At 35.4% G+C, this 20,319-nt stretch overlaps 2 protein-coding genes and 1 long non-coding RNA gene across 3 annotated transcripts; 1 reads left to right on the top strand and 2 right to left on the bottom strand.

Moving 5' to 3' along the window:
• Positions 1–1,209: 1,209 nt before the first annotated feature.
• Positions 1,210–2,983, bottom strand: LOC130461856 (uncharacterized). The gene is made up of 2 exons (XR_008921806.1): positions 2,844–2,983; positions 1,210–1,581 (listed from the first exon to the last, which is right to left on the bottom strand). It is a non-coding gene; the product is annotated as an uncharacterized lncRNA (long non-coding RNA).
• Positions 1,453–5,745, top strand: LOC110784640 (chloride channel protein CLC-b). The gene is made up of 6 exons (XM_021989100.2): positions 1,453–1,694; positions 1,792–1,992; positions 2,098–2,275; positions 2,887–3,419; positions 4,121–5,273; positions 5,426–5,745. Exons 1-6 carry the CDS (start codon positions 1,453–1,455, stop codon positions 5,531–5,533), a joined length of 2,415 nt encoding a protein of 804 aa, XP_021844792.1. The 3' UTR covers positions 5,534–5,745.
• LOC110784641 (uncharacterized) lies at positions 5,514–17,080 on the bottom strand. The gene is made up of 15 exons (XM_021989101.2): positions 16,756–17,080; positions 16,548–16,662; positions 15,942–16,053; positions 15,574–15,618; positions 15,395–15,462; positions 15,252–15,306; positions 15,055–15,134; positions 12,445–12,528; positions 11,300–11,413; positions 10,895–11,013; positions 10,649–10,766; positions 9,012–9,142; positions 8,760–8,913; positions 8,563–8,642; positions 5,514–6,097 (listed from the first exon to the last, which is right to left on the bottom strand). Exons 1-15 carry the CDS (start codon positions 16,974–16,976, stop codon positions 6,001–6,003), a joined length of 1,593 nt encoding a protein of 530 aa, XP_021844793.1. The 5' UTR covers positions 16,977–17,080; the 3' UTR covers positions 5,514–6,000.
• Between the last annotated feature and the right edge of the window lie 3,239 nt (positions 17,081–20,319).

Below are 20,319 nucleotides of genomic sequence, written 5' to 3'. Positions count from 1 at the left end.
CTGTGTACAATAGGTCTCAGGTTCGAATCTCCCCGTCCCCATTTGTAATTTATATTGCCCTTGTGGCTCATTCGCACCAAAAAAGTGGTCTCAGGTTGCCTCTCGCAAATAATTTTAAGTTTAACGTTTGACTTTACCCAAACTTTATATAAGTTCATTTTCAGCAAATTTTGAATTATAAAAGATCCCTTCCGCAAATTTTTGTTAAATCATTTTTTAGAGGCCGAAACTATGTGATTAATTGGTTGATGGTTAGATTCTCAAGATTCAATTAAATCATAAAAGCAAAACAAAAAAGTAGGTATAAATACGGAGTGGTAATTAATCTAATTATTAAACTTAAAACATCCTTAAAGCACAATTAAAGGAGATTCGGAGAGAAAAAGTGACATTGAACCCACATAGTGATTAGTGACAAAGATAACATGGACATCAAAACCTCAGCACAACCACCCTCCAAACAAGAAATAGGAACTCCGTTTTTTCAATAATAATACTCCGTAATAATAATGGCAATATATGAAATCCTGAAAATTAGCTAAAGTAATATTTTTTAAAATCTTTTTGTTCTTTACGTTTGGTATATTACACGCGTTTTAACGACTAATTAATGTGCATTGAGATTCCTCTATTTTTTTATTTAAACGAGTCAAATTACGGTTATTTATAATGTTTTCACTTTTATCAAAATTCAGAAAAATTTAATGTCCCAATGGAAAGTGTGAGAGATAAAATGACCAATGAATTTAATTGGTTAAAATAATCATTGGACACAAATTTTGATAGTAATTAAGGTCTTTTATATGATAATATAAAATGAAATGTAAAGAACATTTTAGTACACCCAAAAAGGAAAACATAAAGAACAAAAAGAGACGAATGAAGTATTAGTTTAGAAATTTATGACAATATGTTGATAAAAATGTTTACATTAATCAATGAGGTCTTGATCTAACGTTAAGACTGAGAGGATATATATCGATATATGATATACAATAAAGCATTAACAATTTTTGTTTCCAAAAAATGGAATCTTGGAAAAGTTGAAAGAGAAAAGAATCCAAAAAGCAAAACTAGATTTTTTTTTTGAACAAATTGATGAAAAATAATCCCGAGTGTCAAATGTTGTCCTCCAATTTTATTGAATTGAAAACTGTCAATTATAGAGGTCTCGTAAATATCTTGGTTTATTTTAAGTTTCTCCGCATATGATAGGATGTTCCAAGGAATTAGGTTCCTTGTCAAAAATGACATTGTGAAATATAATAATAATTCAAGTGGAAAATGGACCCATCCAATAATAGTTTATACAGTAAAAAAAATATACGCAACTTTATCTAAGCAATCAATGGAAAGTGGGATATAAGCCACCTAATTCATGTAACATATGAACAAAAGAGATAGAGGCACAGACTGAGATTGCCAAACAGAAAAACAGAACCTGGGGAAGCCATGGAAGAAGCTGGAGAACCACCATCAAATAACGCCAACTCAAATGTGATAGACGACGAGACAACTCGTTGTTCGGTCACTCAGCAAAGTATGGAAGCCGATGAGGCTGATGCAAATGGAGAAGCAGACCTGGAAAATAATTCATTACATCAACCTCTGTTAAAGAGAAACAGAACACTATCTGCTAGTCACTTAGCTATGGTGGGAGCAAAGGTTTCTTATATCGAAAGCCTTGATTACGAGTATATATACTCTCTCTTCTCTTACAACTTACTCAATCTAGTGTTTCTTTTCAAGTTTAATGGGTTGTTAACAGAGTGTGTTTTGTGGTTATTGCAGGATCAATGAGAATGATCTGTTCCGGCAAGACTGGAGAAGTCGATCTAAAATTCAAGTATTACAATATGTATTCTTGAAATGGAAACTTGCATTTCTGGTGGGACTGTTAACTGGTCTTATTGCTACACTTATAAATCTTGCAGTTGAGAATATTGCTGGATACAAGTTGCTCCTAGTATCTGGCTATGTTGAGCAGAAGAGGTATTGTATTTCTGTTAGTTTTTAGTCTTTTCTTCTTCTTCTTTTTTTGTAAAAAATATTAACTTTTTTTACACAGATTTTTGAAGGTAACTTTTGTTGATGCAGGTATGTGATGGGGTTGATTATTTTGACAGGGGCTAACTTTCTACTGACTCTGAGTGCTACAGTGTTAGTTGTTTTCTTTGCTCCCACTGCTGCTGGACCTGGTATACCTGAAATCAAAGCTTACCTTAATGGTATTGATACTCCCAACATGTATGGGTTACCAACCTTGCTTGTTAAGGTTAGTTTGTTTCCTGTAATTATCATATCCCTCTGCCCATGTTCGATTCAATAAGATTAGAAAGTGAATCTGATTCGGAGTGGTAAATTTTCACACATGATCATCATTCCAAAAGATCAATTTTGTAGAAATCCATCTCTATAACTGTCCTTTTTTCTGTATTTTATGATAATGAATTTCCGTTGTCTGTGGAAGAAAGTAGCAAATTTCAGTCTGGATAGAGTACTATGTAGATCAAAGTATCTATGACAAATTGACAATGATTGTACATAGTAGGGGAAAAGGCCTCATTTGGTTGAGCTTTTGGTAAGTTATGAGAAGTAATGATCATACAAAAAGTGTCCTATCTCCCCACTTAAAAAAAGGTAGCAAATATAAATCCAAAAGACACCGAGCTGAAAGCGAATAATATTGCAGATTCTTTAAGAAAATGAAGTAAAGAAATAAATGAATTTTGATGAAGATAATGGCCACATATTTGTCTCTTAAGATAACAAAGATCTAATTACGAAAATTTTAAAGCACTAAACTGCATATATGAAATTTTAAACACCGAGTGAACTAATACCTGGATAATGGCTGAAGAGGTTACTTATTTGCTGCAATGGCAGATAATTGGGAGCATTGGAGCAGTCTCTGCTGGCTTGGACCTCGGTAAAGAAGGGCCGTTAGTGCACATTGGAACATGCATTGCATCCTTGCTTGGCCAGGGTGGAACAGAAAAGCATCGTGTTAAATGGCGGTGGTATCGCTACATGAACAATGACAGGGATCGGAGAGATTTAATCACCTGCGGTTCTTCTGCAGGAGTGTGTGCAGCTTTTAGATCCCCAGTGGGAGGTGTTCTCTTTGCTCTGGAAGAAGTGGCAACGTGGTGGAGGAGTGCGCTCCTTTGGAGAACCTTCTTTAGCACAGCAGTTGTGGTGGTAGTGCTCAGAGCTTTCATTGAGTACTGCAGTTCTGGAAAATGTGGACTTTTCGGCAATGGAGGACTCATCTTGTTTGATGTGAGCAATGTTACTGTGAGTTACCACCTAATGGATATCTTCCCTGTCGCCCTCATAGGACTCATCGGTGGTGTTCTCGGAAGTCTTTACAACTATGCCCTGCACAAAGTTCTCAGACTTTACAGTCTCATCAACGAGTAAGCAACATATAATCCAATTTCGACTTCTTCAACTTTTCCTCTGTTTCATAAAATCCTGATTCTACATTCATGGTCATAGAAAGAAGAATATATGTTAAAAGGAACTAGTGTTTGAGATACAAAAAAATAATGTTAGGGAGTAAAGTACAAACTCTATTAGGGGAGATTTAAGTAATGGTAGAATCTATCAAGTAATATACTTCAGCAATACAGAGTATATAACAGTGTGTTTTCTTCTCCAATCTCACTTCTAAATCACGCTACATAATGACTTTTTCTTCTAACATGTATACTGTGACTCTATGCGTAGAAAAGTGCAAAGAACACCTTTTCCATAATGCTGGCTTCCAAGTACTTCACATAATTCAATTTTGAAGTCAAATCTACAAAACCCTTACCTTCAATTGAAATATCTATGGGTCTACCACAAATCATGCATGGGGGACGGGGGAAGTCCGCCATGGGTAGAAGCCTATCTCATATAGATTTTATCTCTCTATTCTAACAAGGTTTTCAGAAGTAATGGGATTAAACCACCTTTAACTTGGTGATAAAACTGATATAGAAACTAATGAAAATGCATTACTTTGCACTTTACATGGAACTGATTGAACACAAATTTATTCATTGATGTTGTTCAACTTATTACCTTATACGTTAAGTGGATTTTGATCCGTCGAATCTCTGTCCTGTTGCAGGAGGGGAAAGTTAGCAAAGATCCTTCTAAGTCTTACGGTCTCAGTTTTTACCTCTGTATGCATGTATGGCCTGCCGTTTCTTGTGAGTTGCACAAAATGTGATCCCTCCATATCAAATTCCGTTTGCTCCACAACTGGAAGAACAGGAAATTACAAGAGATTCAACTGCCCAAAAGGCTATTACAATGACCTTGCCAGCTTACTCTTTTCCACAAACGATGATGCTGTTCGAAATATCTTCTCTACAAATACCCCAGGAGAGTTTCACCCAGTCTCTCTGTTGATATACTTTGTGTTGTACTGTATCCTGGGACTCTTTACCTTTGGAATAGCTGTACCTTCTGGACTCTTCCTACCAATCATTCTCATAGGTTCAGCATACGGACGTTTGCTTGGCATTGCTATGGGAACTTACTCAAAGATTGACAGAGGGCTTTATGCAGTCCTAGGTGCAGCATCTCTCATGGCTGGCTCGATGAGAATGACTGTGTCACTTTGTGTGATTTTCCTTGAACTAACCAACAACCTCTTGTTACTCCCCATAACGATGCTCGTGCTTCTCATTGCAAAATCAGTGGGAGATTGCTTCAACCTCAGCATCTATGAGATCATACTAGAGCTAAAAGGCTTACCTTTCTTAGATGCAAACCCTGAACCATGGATGAGGAATATCACTGTTGGAGAGCTTGCTGATGTTAAGCCACCATTAGTTACCCTTCGAGGAGTTGAAAAGGTATCACGAATTGTAGATGTCCTGAAAAATACTACACACAATGGTTTCCCAGTCATAGATGATCATACAACAATCCCAACAAGTGACGGTATAAAGGCAAGAGAGCTGCATGGGCTAATTTTAAGAGCTCACCTCGTAGCTGTGCTGAAGAAAAAGTGGTTTCTGGAGCAGCCAAGAAAAACAGAGGAATGGGAAGTGAGAGAGAAATTTACCTGGGTTGAATTAGCAGAAAGAGACCTCGACTTTGAACAAGTAGCCATAACAAAGCAAGAAATGGGGATGTATGTCGATCTGCACCCTTTCACAAACAAAACTCCTTATACCGTGATAGAGGATATGTCAGCTGCAAAGGCAATGGTATTGTTCAGGCAGGTTGCACTTCGCCATATGCTCATTGTACCAAAGTACCAAGGTGACGGGGTAAGTTACATTCTGTTATATCTCATAAAATACCCGCCTGACTGCAATAATCTGACTCAATACGACCTTTTGGCCTGTTACATCTCAGAACAACTTACTGGACGAATCACCAAAATATCCAGCTCCTAATCAGTTTTTGCGTTTGTGTGCAGATATATCCTGTAATAGGAATCTTAACAAGGCAAGATTTAAGAGCCCACAATATTCAAACTGTGTTCCCTCAAGTAGCAAGATCCAAAGGCAGAGAAAAGCAAAAATGAGTTCTTACAAATGCTCAGATGTGCAGAGTTCGCCTCCTTAGATCAATAGATTTGCAATTGCATTCTTTCCACAGTTCTCAATTTTGCATTCTTTTTTCTAATACAACATGTACAAGGTTGTAAATTTCAAGGAACTGTCATGAGTATAGTTTGTGTAGGCTCCCCAAATAATACATATTAACTACCTATAAAGGAAAGCATTTACTACAAAAGCTGTCGTTGCTCATCTTTTTCATTTCTTGTATGGTTTCCTCCTCTTTCTGGCTTTACTCTTCTTCTATGTCACAGAAGATATATACCCAGATTCATATAGAGGAATAAGTCAAGTATGATTCCAACCTTGATTCAATGGCTTTTTCAATGACATCATTCTCAAGGTCCAATCTTGGACCGCAGTTGAAGATATCCAAGACCTTGATGCAAAAACCAGAGCCAAGTGCATAGTAAGTGTCATGTTTGTGTCATGTTTATCCTCGTGATGATTTCTTAGGCTTCTTGATCTTGGATACCTTTTTTTTAGGAGTCAGCCCAGAATCCCTTTTAAATATGGCCAAAATTTCAATACTGCAGCGAAAAGACAATACATCTGTTAGTAACTGTGAGTTAAGAAAAAGCATCATCACACAACATGATTATCACCATTAAATGAAAAGCTATAATACTAAAGTATATACTAAGGTTATTTTATGCAATGACCCCGAGGTTTAACAAAATGCACGAAAGACCCTCATCTTTCAGAAATGCACGAAATACCTCTGGGGTTAGTAAAAATGCACAAAATACCCTTAAGGTTTGTAAAAACGCACCAAATACCCTTGAAGTTTGTAAAAATGCACCAAACACCCTTATTGACTAATGGGCGTTAACGCCGTTAGTCATTAATTTCTAACTACCCTAATTAACCCCTAACTAACCCGATTATCCCCTAATTATACAATTTTTTTAAAAAAATAAAAAATTTCCTTATCCTTTCATCTCTACCCCTTCTCTTCTCTTTCCTCCATCGCACTCTCCTCATGTACCCTTGCCAGCCACCTCCTTCCCTTCTCCCACGCCGCTTTCTTTCTCCTCCACCCTCATCGGTGTATCGCCGATGCTTCTCTTCACCGTCTGTTTTGCTCTCCTCACCATGGAAACCACACGCTGCCTTCATCAACAAACGCCCAACCAAGGAGGCGTAGTAAGACGAGGTTGAACGGAGGAGAGAGATTAGAGGTGGTAGCGGGAACCGCGCATAGGAAGCAGAGGTGGAGAGAGAAAAAGAAAGGAAAGAGTGAAGCAACGACAGCAGCAATCAACAAGGACAACCCAACAACACAACATAATTTGCTGTAGGGTTCCGGCGAAGAGAAGGGTGCAGAAGCACCGGCAAGAGGACACAACGGATGCGCATAAGGTCACGCAGAGTGGGGGCAGCAACAGCTTCAAAGAGGCGAGAGAAAAATTAAAGAAGATGAAATTTAAAGCATAATTTGATAAGAATTGGTTATTTGGGATGCATTTGGTGACAGTTTTTATGACTTGGTAAATCTCCTATTCATGGGGGATTGGATGGAAGTGTGGTTTAGTGAAGGAGGAAAGTCGGCAGAGGAGGGCGTCGTTTGGTGGATGAAGAATGTTGGTAGAGGGCATGGCGTTACTCGTTAGTGATGCAAGGGGAGGAGAGAATTTTAAGTTCCGACCTATTTTTCCAGTGGTTTGAACACCCCTACTTATGACAAGAGCTATTAAAACAAAGACCAAAGCATTATGTTAATAGTGTTCCCTGGATTGCATGAGTAAGTTTCAAAAGGAAACATTAGTAAATTAGGATCTTGTCTAGTTGTTTCCATTTTGCATTTCCACCATAAATTTTAAGTGTAACTAAATTATCAACTTGAATATTGATACTGAACTCTACTAATTGACCTAGTGCGTGAACTCTAAACCAAAGTGTTGTTTGGTTGCAAGCAAACGGAGGGAGAAGCATAACTTCCTAGAAATTGAACTTATGCCATGTTGTTTGGTTGGCATGAAATAGATGAAATGGGGGAAGTGGATTTCCTTGGAAATTTGGATTTTCCATGGGACAAAGAAAGTGGCTTATTCAACCTTCTCTTGGTAAATTACAATTCTCATGCCAATTCTTATTAAGTGTGAATGCCTTAGTGCGAACCAAACAAGAGTATACCATTTCCTAGGAACTTTACAAGGGAAGTAACTTCCCATGAAAATAAACTTCCCAATGGAATTTAATCCCGACGTGAACCAAACAAGCACTAACTGAAAGAAGGACAATAAAGAAAAAGACGTGAAACTTTCAGAAATACATGAACGTCATTAAAATTTTAACATCGTTTCAATGTAGGATAGCTAAATCTTTGGGAATGAGAAATTCTAATGCTGCATCATTGGTATGAACTTGTAAGGGAGCAATCCACACAGAAAATTACAAATGGTTTTCCATTTAAGGCTTTGTTCTTTTTTTTTATATATGATAAGATTTTGTTCGATTCACCTTAATTTCACTTATTTCAGAAAAGATAAGTTTCAGCAAGTTAAGTTCAAGAAAAATAAGTCTAGGAATTCAACAACATCATCTTAGTCCCACAATGATTTGGGATCGGCTAACATGAACTGTTATCCCGTCAGCGAAACATAAAACACGAAAAGTAAAAGGTTATGTTAAAGAGAGTGAACACGCAAAATTGACAAAATGAAGGCGACGGTAATGAGACGAAAAACAGGGAACAAGAAACAAGGTCAGTTTGGAAAAGAAGCACAAAGATGTTAAAAACATGCTAAAGGGAGAGAAGTTTGCGGAAGGACGAAAGGTAGTGAGTGCAGTTAAGCCTTACGAAGAACCGGTTAACCTTATTTACAAGAGAAGTAGCCAGTTCTTCGTACTGATGACGTAAATCACTAAATGCTAAATATCAAATGCATGGTTCCCTGTAATACTCAAGCACAGAGATAATTCTTGGAATAAAACTGATTTGTGATTTGACAAAACTCAAGAAGGTTAACATATGCATGCAAATTAGCATTACCTCTCTGTTCCAGGAAAGAAGTTAAAGCCGTGAGCTTTATCCAAATGCCAAGCCTTGTGTGATAACAACTGTTTGCAATCCTGTAAATTAACTGCAAAGTTAGAAACTGGCTTGGATATTTTGTTGAAAACACAAACATAGTCCAAGTAAAATTCTAAAACAACAGTAATTACAATGATGAAACAATTAACATGCACCTTTTTGAAGCTATCCCATCCACAGCTTATATAAACAAGTGTTTGAGGCAGCAGATCACTTTCAGACCTATTTGCTGAGCCTTGTATGCTGACAGAACCTTCCCTTTCTCGCAAGACCCACGGTCTTTTTTCCTCTTTCGTATTTGAGGCAGAACTACAAAAGATAACAATTTCAAGTAAGTATCATAAGCAAGTACAGGACTCCAAATTTCGTGATCCTAAGATTATGTTTGTAATGAAGTATGAGACTACCTGGTAGATGTAACCGCCTTACGCTTTACTGATGATAAGCTCTGTAATGCACTAATCAGTGAATCATCCAGCCCTTTTCTGGGAGGATCAACCACAACTACATCAGATCCCATCAACCATGAAAGAGGTTCCTGACCAGGTAACAGACATTAATAAATTGCAAGCTCTATCCACACCCCTGACCAAACAAAAGGAGATATAGAAAAGAAAAAGATAGAAAAGGGAAGGCAGGGTGGAGGTGATTTAGAGTAAGCAATATCATCTACTTCCTCCGTTTCATAAAGTTTTTCCCACTTACTGTAGCAACACGTACAAAGGAGTTGAGGAGAGAGTGTGTGAAGGTGGGTACTTTTTTTCTTTTTTAAGTAGGTGAGAGAATGTGGTTATGAGAAAATGTGGAATTAAGTGGGTTCAACAAGTTGAGTAAGAGGGGGTTGAAAGGGGACAACCCTTTAGTAAATAAGGAACAAAGAAAAAGTGGGAAAAACTTTATGGAATAGACTTATTAGCAGTATCTTTGTTGTCCACAAATCAGAGAAGAGATTTATAGGCAATGCAACATATCAAACAGTTCTATCAAACACATTTAAAGATCCATAAGCACTAGCTACCCAAACATTTGCCATGCCTGTAGTTAAGGGTTAAGGCCCTGCCTTACTAGGAACAACCTATCATGTTTTTTTTTTTTTGAGGGAAAACAAACCATCATGTTAGTGGCTAATTCAAACAAGCAAAAAGATAGCTGATAAGTCAACGTGATTGAAATATTCGTCACACATACATATTTAAAGGAAATTGTCATTAAACACCAATCATATATTAGCTATAATGCAACTTGAATTAAAGAATCGGAATCAAGACGAAAAGGAACTGGTAAGTAAAGAAGATCTTGAATCATATGTTCAAGAAAACTATGAAAAAGATATTGAAGAAGATTATATAACTTTTATAGATGTTAAAAAGCTTATAAAACAAAACCAACCTAAGAGTGTTATAGAACCAGAATTCAATTTATTCCTGAAAAGATATTTGTTTTCAATCGAAATGGGCTGATTCTTTGAATGAAAAACTAGAATATCCAAGTATATTGTCTCATGCTTTGATTGATCAATCCAATAGAAACTCTTATATCCTCTATCAAAAGAAAAGAACTTAGTATGGATATAATGCTAGATCAGAAAGATTTTAATTGTCCAAACTGGAAACAAAAAAGGGTATTGATTATTGAACCGGTTCGTCTTTCTACGATCGGCGATGGACAATTTCTTCTGTATCAAACCATAGGTATTTCATTGGTTCATAAGAGTAAACACCAATAATCAAACACGATATAGTGAAAATGTTGATAAAAAAAATTAGGTGAAAGAAACAAAAACAATTTTGATTTGCTTGCTCTGAAAATCTTTTATCGCCTAGGCGTCGTAGAGAATTAAGAATTCTACTTTGTTTGCATTCAAGAAATAATAATGGTGTGAATACAAACCCAATGGAGAATCAACTCGTGATAGATAGACACGCTGGGTGGTCTTATTGAATCTCCTAACCCAAACATCTAAGGGAGCGAGCCGATAAACGTGCATTTCAAGAGCCAATAAGTGGAAAGGTATACATCAACTGGTTAGAATGACAAAGCTTACCAGAGAAGCATCTACATTGTGCCAGCTCATGTTGCTATCACCGACATTTGGTAAACGGCTGACTGTCTTCTCAAAGCAGTGCTTTGACTCCTTATTAATCTCAACACACCTGACACTTCTGAGAACCTCACAAGAAAGAGGTGCAGAAAAGACAACAGAATAACATCAATAGACTAGAATGGGTGCCATTTGCACTACAAGTCATGAAAAGTCTAAAGTTCCTCAAAAGCAAAGACAGGTTCTTACCTGCATTTTTTTGTGACAGCTAACGATAATCCAATAACACCAGCTCCTCCATACAAATCAGTTACTGATGAACCATATGGAACATACTTATGTAGCTTTCGGAGCAATGAATCAAAGGCCTAAACACCAGTGAAGAAAACCAACACAAGTTAGCTGTGAATAGCTTCAAAAGTGTGAAAGATGCACTTAAGTCCTTCCCTGATGGAAGCAAAGACTTCGAATATTTAGGTTTTATAATACCAAACTGATCAAATGTAAAATGAAAGCATGAGACTGAATTATATGACTTGTATAGGACCATGCATATTAGACCAAAATGGTAGGGAACAATGTTTAGTAGATGTCAACCCTAACTGAATTGTACATATATCACTCCAGTTATCAATCAAGATTAGAGAATCATACCCGCGTATTTGCTTGTCCAAAGCTCGAAGGAGTCAGGTAGATATCAATTCCGCCAACATGCTCCCAAAAGTCTCTTTCACCAACAAGATGTCTCCATCTATTGCCAAAAATAATCTGCGCCACCAGAGAAATGACATTTGCTCTTTTGGCATTTTAAACATGTGCTAACTGAGAAGTATTAAAAGAAGAGGAAGAAGACATGACTCGATAAGGTTTAATGGCTTCTAAATTGCCTAGTTTAGTAAGACGATGTTTGGAGCAGCATTCAGAAACTAATAAAAATTTGTAATTCCACTTCCTCAAATATCTACGAGTAATTTTACACATGAAAATTAACATATAGTGCCAATGCATGCAGAAAAACAAATGAGATCATTTTTAAAACGATAGGTTTCCAATACGAGTATATAAAAAGATTTGGGTCTTCATGAGCATCAAAAAAAATATTCCACATTTCTTAAACAATAGGTTTGTTTCAGTTTTATTTGGGACCTTCCTGTAAAATAATCTCTTCCTAGTTTTCTAAATAGAAATGTTAAATTGAAGATGGGTTATCAAACTAGAAGGCCTTTGTTCTAATTCAACGTGGGATTTGATGATTGTCATTCAGGGAAAGAAAAGTCATATACCTCATTCAGAGAGAAACATGTACAGTGTCCAACTGAAATCAATGTATTGATTTTTTTTCATTGTTTTTACACTTTTACATTTAATTTTACTCAGTGACAAACTACTTGGCCCCAAACTTCTCAATGTATAGGAAACACATGCACTCTGGTGATTTGGACTCTATTCTTCGTTTTCTATTTTATTTTTCTCATTTGTTGCAAACAGCATGCGTTCCCCCCCCCCCCCCCCCCCTCCCCACACACACACAGTCTTTCCTGCTTCTCTTTTCGTCTTTCGTTTATCATTTTGCAAGGCTCTACATCATAAACAACCCAGATAACTAAAATATATGGATCATCCAGATAGAAACATAAAAATAAAAAACAGAAAGAAATCAAGAATGGTAAGCCTAGAAAGAATTACTAGTCATCACCGAAACAAAACAACTCATTTCACCACTTTTCCCAAGTACTTCTATCATCTGAAATCTTGACGAATAATGACAGAGAAGGTAAGATGTAAAACTGTTCACTTACATTGCTGCTTGATGTCTGAAAATTAGCCCAAATGGAGTGAATTAGATTAATTTTGTTCCTTTGGCCACCATTTGTCCATAGAAACTGAAATCCAAAGTCTCTTATCAGCTTATTTCTAATAAATCAACAGTCACAATATATTGACCCTTGCACCCAAAGAAAAGGGGTATTTTTATAACAACATATTTCAGGTATACTCCCTTCATTTCTAGATAGCTTCCCATAGGAGATGTGTAGTCTCCAATGTACACCTTTGAGACTTTGACCATAAGATTATCACCCATAAAGACAACAATAAGAAAACAACAACTAACAAAGAAAAAAACAAAGAATATTCTTCTAATAATCAATTTAATTCAAGACAATCACTCCTTATTTTCGTCACTAAAAATATAATCTACCACCTAGGCAATGTTGGGGCTTCTATCTTAATCCACACAAATCACTCAATGATGCTACCAGCCTTAACAACAGATGATAACCTTAGGTATTCCAGCTTTGACCCATATAACATTATAAAGTACCTATAGTAAATACCAATCTGATTGATAAATACAATATTCAGAAAGTCTGAAGTATTTCGAACTTTTTTTACAGCATTATATACTAAGGTTAATGTTACCCTTGATTTATAAATGAGAGTTTACACTTGAAAAAAGAATTTTAATCATCATGAAAATGCCATTAATATAAGGATAATAAAAAGAAGTAGTAACTAGTGAGTAGTGAGTAGTGAGTAGTGACTATAAAGTAGACTTATTAATTAATGTCTTCTTATAAAGTTGTAATCCGTAAGGTACAAAAACGTCAGGATGAAAAGAGTATAAATTGTATAATGGTAGGAGAGCTGTATGATCTTTCAATAATTCTGTCTCAGAACATATCACTTGTATCTAATCATACATTGCATCCAATCATTTAGTAGAATTTCAACTACTTTATATGACAAAATATTGCTCGTACAACTGAAATTTGTTATTATCTCTCTGTAAATATTTGTTTAGATTTGAACTTAGGACAAATCCTCACCAAATAGTCAAATTTATACCCCTAAGTGAGTAAAACACTGACCTTACAATGTGTATACTTCAATTTCATCTCTCCCCTTAGTAAATCTGGCTAGTCATAGTCCTCAACCAACTTGCTATCAGGCATTAATGAGATCAAAACTTCTTGGTTTTGTTTTGCAATCCAACTATCCCAAAAAAGATGATATATGAGTTCCAAGTTTTAGAATCTTGGTTCTGGAGTACTAAGTAGTCTCTCTGTCCAAACGAACTAGGCTTGTATTTGGGATTAAATGTGACAAAATTACAAGGTTTTTTGTTTGTTGCATGCTTATACTTCACCAACAGAAGACGAAGGGGGATCACTAATTGATAAGCCATGGAAATGCAAATCTCAGAGGGTCTTCAGTCTTCACATTTAAGAATAACAACCTCTGAACATGGCAATTTGATGTTACTTTAGGTAGTAAGGTGGCAGTACTAAGTAAGGGTAAGGGAGTCTCTCCCTTTTTGTGGTATCTATGGATCTCCAGACTGCAAGGAGACATGTGAAATTATGAAAGTAATACCCTTATGTTATGGGCTTATAGCCGCTTCTCAATTTATGGAAGAACTTATATGCAACACTTTTTAAAGGTTTAGAACTTGAGTTTTATCTTGATCTGAAGGGCAGGCCTTACCCTATTATTGAACCCTCTGCAAAGCTCCTGTTTGTCTTCTAAATTTATTCACGTGTGTGATACAGCGAAAATAATGTTGGATATAATGCAAATGGACTGTGGTATAGGCTAAAAGGGCCATGTTGTAACTGGGAGTTCAAATCTATGAAACTCTTCAGTTACAAGTCTATTCCACTTTGTTTTTAATGTGCTGTACCATTCACTTATTTTACGCCCCCAAAGCTGATTTTCCTCCTTAAAATCAGAGAGCTTTTATGTTTTATTCCTTTGGTTTTAATCTGACAGATTTCAGTTACATTTTTCTTTTGGCTTTTTTGCTGTCCAGAAATATACACTGAAAAACCATCTTCTTCCTCTCTTCTTTACTGGTTTTCTTCTATAGTTTCGAGTATTATTATGGGTTCCTAATTTCCCTTATTTGAGTGCACATTAGGGGAGATAGCTGTGTGAAATCTTGGGGTGCAACGTCATTCCGATTGCACCATAGTCGAGGCGAATTTTGCTTCTAAGACAGTGTTCATAACACGTCACAGCTTCACAAATACAGTATATAAAACTATTTGGCCCACATTGTTAACCATTTCTTTCTAACTACCTACTGATTTTGCAGAGCTATTTCTCTAACAAATAACACAACACAAACCAAATATAAGAATCTCCCCGTTTTCTTATAAAGATCAAAAGTACTGAACAATTTGAGGTTAAGCTATATTGTATAAAATGATTCCTCACTGTTCACTCTACCATATGTTACAACCCTAATTACTCCTACAACATAATAGGAGTTTTGTTAAAAAAAAAAAAAAAAAAGGTCATTATGTTATTTAATTTTCCATGACATGATACTTCCAAACAGTTTCTCAAAAGTAATGCAATAGTAGGATAGTGTTGGCTTTGGATTTTCAAAACTAACTAGAGCTTACATTGGCCAAAGAATTTAGTTTTTCAGAGTTTGGTGTGGTTTCACTTCTTGAGTTCCAAACCAACGTCACCTGCACTTTACCTATAATCAGATATGTCAGGCATCCAAAAGATTTTACAGGGTACATCATCAAGATATCAACAATCCTTATCAAATAAAACACTTGAAATTTAAGATACATGGGTATAGACGATAAACCATTTCTATATCTTTCAGAAAATGGAAGGGAGGACATATGTGTTGTCACGACCATCTGCGCACACCCAAAATCAATAACATTTGAGAAAATTATGAATATGGACATAGCTAAATAAACCCAAAACTTGCAGATCAAAACTAACTTGCACATATCGTAGTTCACCCGTCCCCAAGTCTTCATCATAAGGCTCTACTTCCAGTTCAGCAATACCTAAGAAACCGCGCAATAGAAAATAGAAATTCGAGGTATTTATATTACAGAGCTTAAATATACTTCTAAATAACGAGAAAATATGATCTACATCAAGCTTGAAAAACAAACCTTTTCGAAGTAGCTCAACAGCTGCATTAATGTTGGGATGATGAGCTGTAACCCAAATAACAGACTCGGTCAAATATTGTAATTAAAAGATGAATGTACAAGAAGGCTAGAAGCCTTTCAACTTAATATTGCTTAACAGAACAAGGTTTTTCCAACTGATTAATTCTAGAGCTGTAACCCAAATAAGAGACTCGGTCAAATATTGTAATTAAAAGATGAATGTACAAGAAGGCTAGAAGCCTTTCAACTTAATATTGCTTAACAGAACAAGGTTTTTTTGCAGAACTGATTTGTAAAACTTAAAAAAGCTTAAAATAAAATATAACATGGTAAGAACTGCAGCTAAATGTTTAGGATAGAACTCAAACCTCTGCATTCGGGAATGTCCACAACATTATGGGTACCCTCCTCATACAAACCGATTAAAGGGTTTGCTGATGAACCACGAACAGCAAGCTTCGCCCGACATCTCCAACCATACTGAATTCCAATTTTCACATAATTGTTGAATAAATATAATAGAATCCAAAATAATGCGCAGAATTCACAATGCACTACTTCACACCTAGAAATCTAGCTTAAATTCTTGCAATTCATTGAAAAGTTAGGTTATCCAATCGTTTCTAAATTTACAAATAACTAGAAAATAATCAAACAACAATCAACAACTTGTAAATTGTACAATAATGGTTTCAACCACAATTATCGTATTAATCCCTCCGTCATACTTTTAGAGGCCGCATTTCATATCTAGCAAGTTAAATGATGAAGTTTCCATACTACTATTACTTTTTTTTTTAGGATTTGTTTTGTAGCATCATAACAATTGTATAAAAATTATCAACGATAGTTATGGTATTTGGAGCGAATTCCTTAGAAGTGGCCTCTACAGCGGCCTACTAAAAATGGGACGGTTGTATAAACTTGGCAAAATACTCAAATATGAATTGCATAAACATCAAAATTTGGCATACCAATCTACAACTGTCGAAAGTGAAATCGAAGACACCGTGCCGCTTGAAAAACTCAGCAGCCTCGTCTACTACACTTGGATGATGGAGGTCATACTCGTGCGTGCAACCTGAACAGCTAATTAACAACAAAAACAACAACAATAAATTCAGTAAAATTATTAAATTAACCGAATTGCAGAATAATAAATTGAAGAAGTGTGAAACGTACGACTGAAAATGAGGACATTGAAGAGCGCAAGAGAGAGAGGGAGGAGGAGCTGAAGAATTGAGGTTGTTAGGGTTTAAGGAGAGAGAATTGGGTGGTGATTGTGGCGGTGCTGATGGTGGAGGAGGTGGTGGCTGGGTGCGCAGAGCGGCGGAAGTGAAGCGGCGGTGAGGAATGAGAGCGGTGGAAGAGAGGTGGAGAGGAGAGAGAAAGGAGAGTAGCATTTTTTTTCCCTTTTGCAGAAATGGATATGTTGCTGCCTCTTGCTGCAGTGCTGCTAGTCTGTTACTACGGAGTACTAAGCTACTCCCATGGCGGAAATGGATAATATTTTTTTGTAATTTAATTTTGGAAAATTTGGTAATATTAATCCAACCTTTGACCGATTTTCTTTTATTAAGCCCACCTACGACATATTTTTTAATAATCCCACCTTTATTACCCAACAACTTTTATTGGGCCCAACAGGTCATAAAACTGTTGTAAGCCGCATTATTTCTCTACATGGCAGTACTCTCTCTCGATATATTCAGTCATCATCATCAATTCATCACCATCTCGTTGACTTTTTCACCGATTACCGGCCACTTAAGCCCAATAAAAGTCGTCGGGTAGTAAAGGTGGGATTATTAAAAAATATGTCGTAGGTGGGATTAATAAAAGAAAATCGGCCAAAGGTTGGATTAATATTACCAAATTTTCCTTTAATTTTTGAGTTTCCAGATATTTAAAGGGCCCAAATTTAACTCTTTGGGATCGATTCTTAGGATTGGGCTGAACTCTGGTTGGGTCGTTGAGGTTTGACTAGGCTGTTAAATCGGGTTATCAGTCGGTTACGGATCAAATATTAATTGGTTTGGGTATGATCGGATAATATTTTGTGCAGGATCATTGTTTTCGTGCGGATTGAATGCATGAGTTTTTTTCAGGTCACTTTAGTTTTTGTTGGATGTTGGTCGGTTCAGGTCAGTTTTTGATAACCCTAGATTTTAGTGACTCGATAGTCCATACTGCTTCTTAAACTGTGATTTAGTGTAAGTAATTACGAGTAGTCTTTATTGAGAGGATAATATGACGCTCTGTTCTTTTGAACTTTTATCTGAATTTCAGTTAAATGCAGTTTAATTTCATTCAAACCAAACAAACATGACCTACTATAACCAAAAATAGTTAATTCAGTCCAAAGGCACTTGAGATCGGCACGAAACACGGTCTGGGTCGGCCACAACCATCTTTTATTTATATATAGTATATATATACTTTGTATATAATATGGTAAAGTAGGTTTGAGGTCGTACCCTATTGGTAGGGATAGTCCAATATGAAAAGGAAACTATGTTACACACGGACTTGTCGAAAGCTTACCCTAAGTAATACCCCTGTAAATTATTTGCGCGATTCATTCTTTACAGAAATCCGGTCAATATAATTATATAACTACCCAAACCATAGTCCTATATTCGATCGAATCTCAATTAACACTAATTATTTAAAACATATAAAATTCAACTAGTTAGTGTCCCGGGCAATGCACCGGATAGTAGAAAGATGGATCAATTAGATTATTATATAACTCGTTTTAAATCCAAATTATCTTGTTATGTAATTACAATATATCTAATTTTCAGTATGCTTTAATAAATTTTATCATGTAATGATTAGTAACTCATAAATGTAATTACTAATTAGTGATGTGAGACTATTAAGAAGTGATTCAAATCATTTTTCTAATTATACCGACTTAATATAATTTTGAACGTATAAAAAATAACAAATGAATCGTAGCATAGTGATTTAAGTATGTGACCAACAAATGAGAGGTCACGGGTTCGAAACGTATAACTAACATTTTTCATGATCAAGAAGGTAAAGGTGAAGACCTATGTCTTAACGACTCACAAATTATATAAGATGACATGTCAAAGATGACGATGCGACATGTGGCAAGATGACATTTTTTGCCTTGGAGTTTTAATAATAGTATAGACTAGATTTTAGCCCGTGCGATGCACGGATTTTATTAAATTGTTAAGTTAAAATAAAACTTCTATATATACCAACTACTATATTTTATATATTATATTCCCTCAAAAAAAAATATTTTATATATTATATTAGATTAGTTTTTGATTTTGAATTGAATTTTATTTAAGATTTATTTTTTAATTATTAGAGTGTTTATTTTTTGATGAAGTTGTATATGTGTAATATTAGTAATTAATTAATAAAAATATCTACCTGGCACCTAATTATTTATCTACGTGGCACCGACTTTTTTAATTCAAAAATAATTTTGAAATCTTATTTCATAAACCATTAGATTTTTACGTGGTGCTCTATTAATGGATTAATGTTTGATTTTGGATTGAATTTTATTTTACATTAGTGTTTCATTTTGGATGAATTTTATTTTAGATTTATTTTTTAATTATTAGAGTGTTTGATTTTAGATGAAGTTGTATATGTTAGGGGTGTGCAAAAATATCCGATCCGAAAATCCAACGATCCGATCCGAAATTTCGGATATCCGATCCGGTTTTAGGATTCAGATATTTCGGATCGGATATCCGAAAAAAATTCGGATTTTCGGATCGGATTAATATTTTTTTCATTTCGGATATCCGAAAAATCCGAAATATTTCAATATTTTAAAAAAAACAATAATAAGATCTGATATTCCGATCCAAAATTTCGGATATCCGATCCAACTTTAAGGTTTCGGATATTTCGGATCGGATATCCGAAAAAATTTAGCTTAAAACGTGATTATTTTTTAATTTTTTAAAATTCGGATAGTTTTCGGATTTTCGGATATCCGATCCGAAATATGCCATCAGAATAATCCGGATATCCGAAACTTTCGGATATCCGAAATTTCGGATCGGATCGGATACAATATCCGAAATTGAACACCCCTAGTATATGTATTAGTAATTAATTGATTAAAATATTTACGTGACGCCTAATTAATTATCTACATGACACTCGCTTTTTTTAATTCAAAAATAAATTAGAAATCTTATTTTTCATTGGCCGAAACCATTAGATTTCCTACGTGGCGCTCTAATAATTCAACAAATATGCCTACTTTTTATATACTCCCTCCGTTTCATAATGTTCCTCATTTTTCCATTACGCGCGATTTCCAATGCACTACTTTGACCGTTAATAGTTTTAATTTCGCATTAGTAAAAATTATAAAAAAAAATGATATTTAGAAAATTTATATTGAAACGAATCCAATATTATCCCACAAGTTAATATTTATACTCTTAATATATCATACCATTAATCACGGTCAAAGTTTTTAAACTTTGACCATATGAATAGTAAACATGAGGAACATTTTAAGGGTTAAGGATGTTCCACTTTTTAATAGTAAACATATAAGAATAAGCAAGCTTCCACTTTTTAAGGGTTAAGGATTTAATTCACAAGACCTAAATCGCCCCGACTTAAAAATTATTAAACATAATATTTTAGGATTGTTCTTGCATGGACTTGGTCCACAATAATATTAGTGTAGAACCAAAATCAATAATTTTCCCTCCTTCAAAAAAATCAATA

Source organism: Spinacia oleracea, chromosome 5 (assembly GCF_020520425.1).
Source record: "Spinacia oleracea cultivar Varoflay chromosome 5, BTI_SOV_V1, whole genome shotgun sequence".
NCBI classification, from domain to species: Eukaryota; Viridiplantae; Streptophyta; class Magnoliopsida; order Caryophyllales; family Amaranthaceae; genus Spinacia; species Spinacia oleracea.
The sequence above is the reverse complement of the archived record's forward strand: the minus strand, read 5'-3'. Positions and strand labels throughout refer to the sequence as shown.

What these genes read in the sequence shown, in the direction of transcription:
- LOC110784641 (XM_021989101.2), bottom strand. Translation starts at nt 16,976, where the DNA reads ATGCTACTCTCCTTTCTCTCTCCTCTCCACCTCTCTTCCACCGCTCTC. An exon ending in GATGGGATAGCTTCAAAAAG is followed by an intron (nt 8,643 to 8,759) that starts GTGCATGTTAAT and finishes GTTAATTTACAG; the next exon opens with GATTGCAAACAGTTGTTATC. An exon ending in TTCTTTCCTGGAACAGAGAG is followed by an intron (nt 6,098 to 8,562) that starts GTAATGCTAATT and finishes TTTTCGCTGCAG; the next exon opens with TATTGAAATTTTGGCCATAT.
- LOC110784640 (XM_021989100.2), top strand. Translation starts at nt 1,453, where the DNA reads ATGGAAGAAGCTGGAGAACCACCATCAAATAACGCCAACTCAAATGTG. An exon ending in TACCAACCTTGCTTGTTAAG is followed by an intron (nt 2,276 to 2,886) that starts GTTAGTTTGTTT and finishes CTGCAATGGCAG; the next exon opens with ATAATTGGGAGCATTGGAGC. An exon ending in CAAAGTACCAAGGTGACGGG is followed by an intron (nt 5,274 to 5,425) that starts GTAAGTTACATT and finishes GTTTGTGTGCAG; the next exon opens with ATATATCCTGTAATAGGAAT.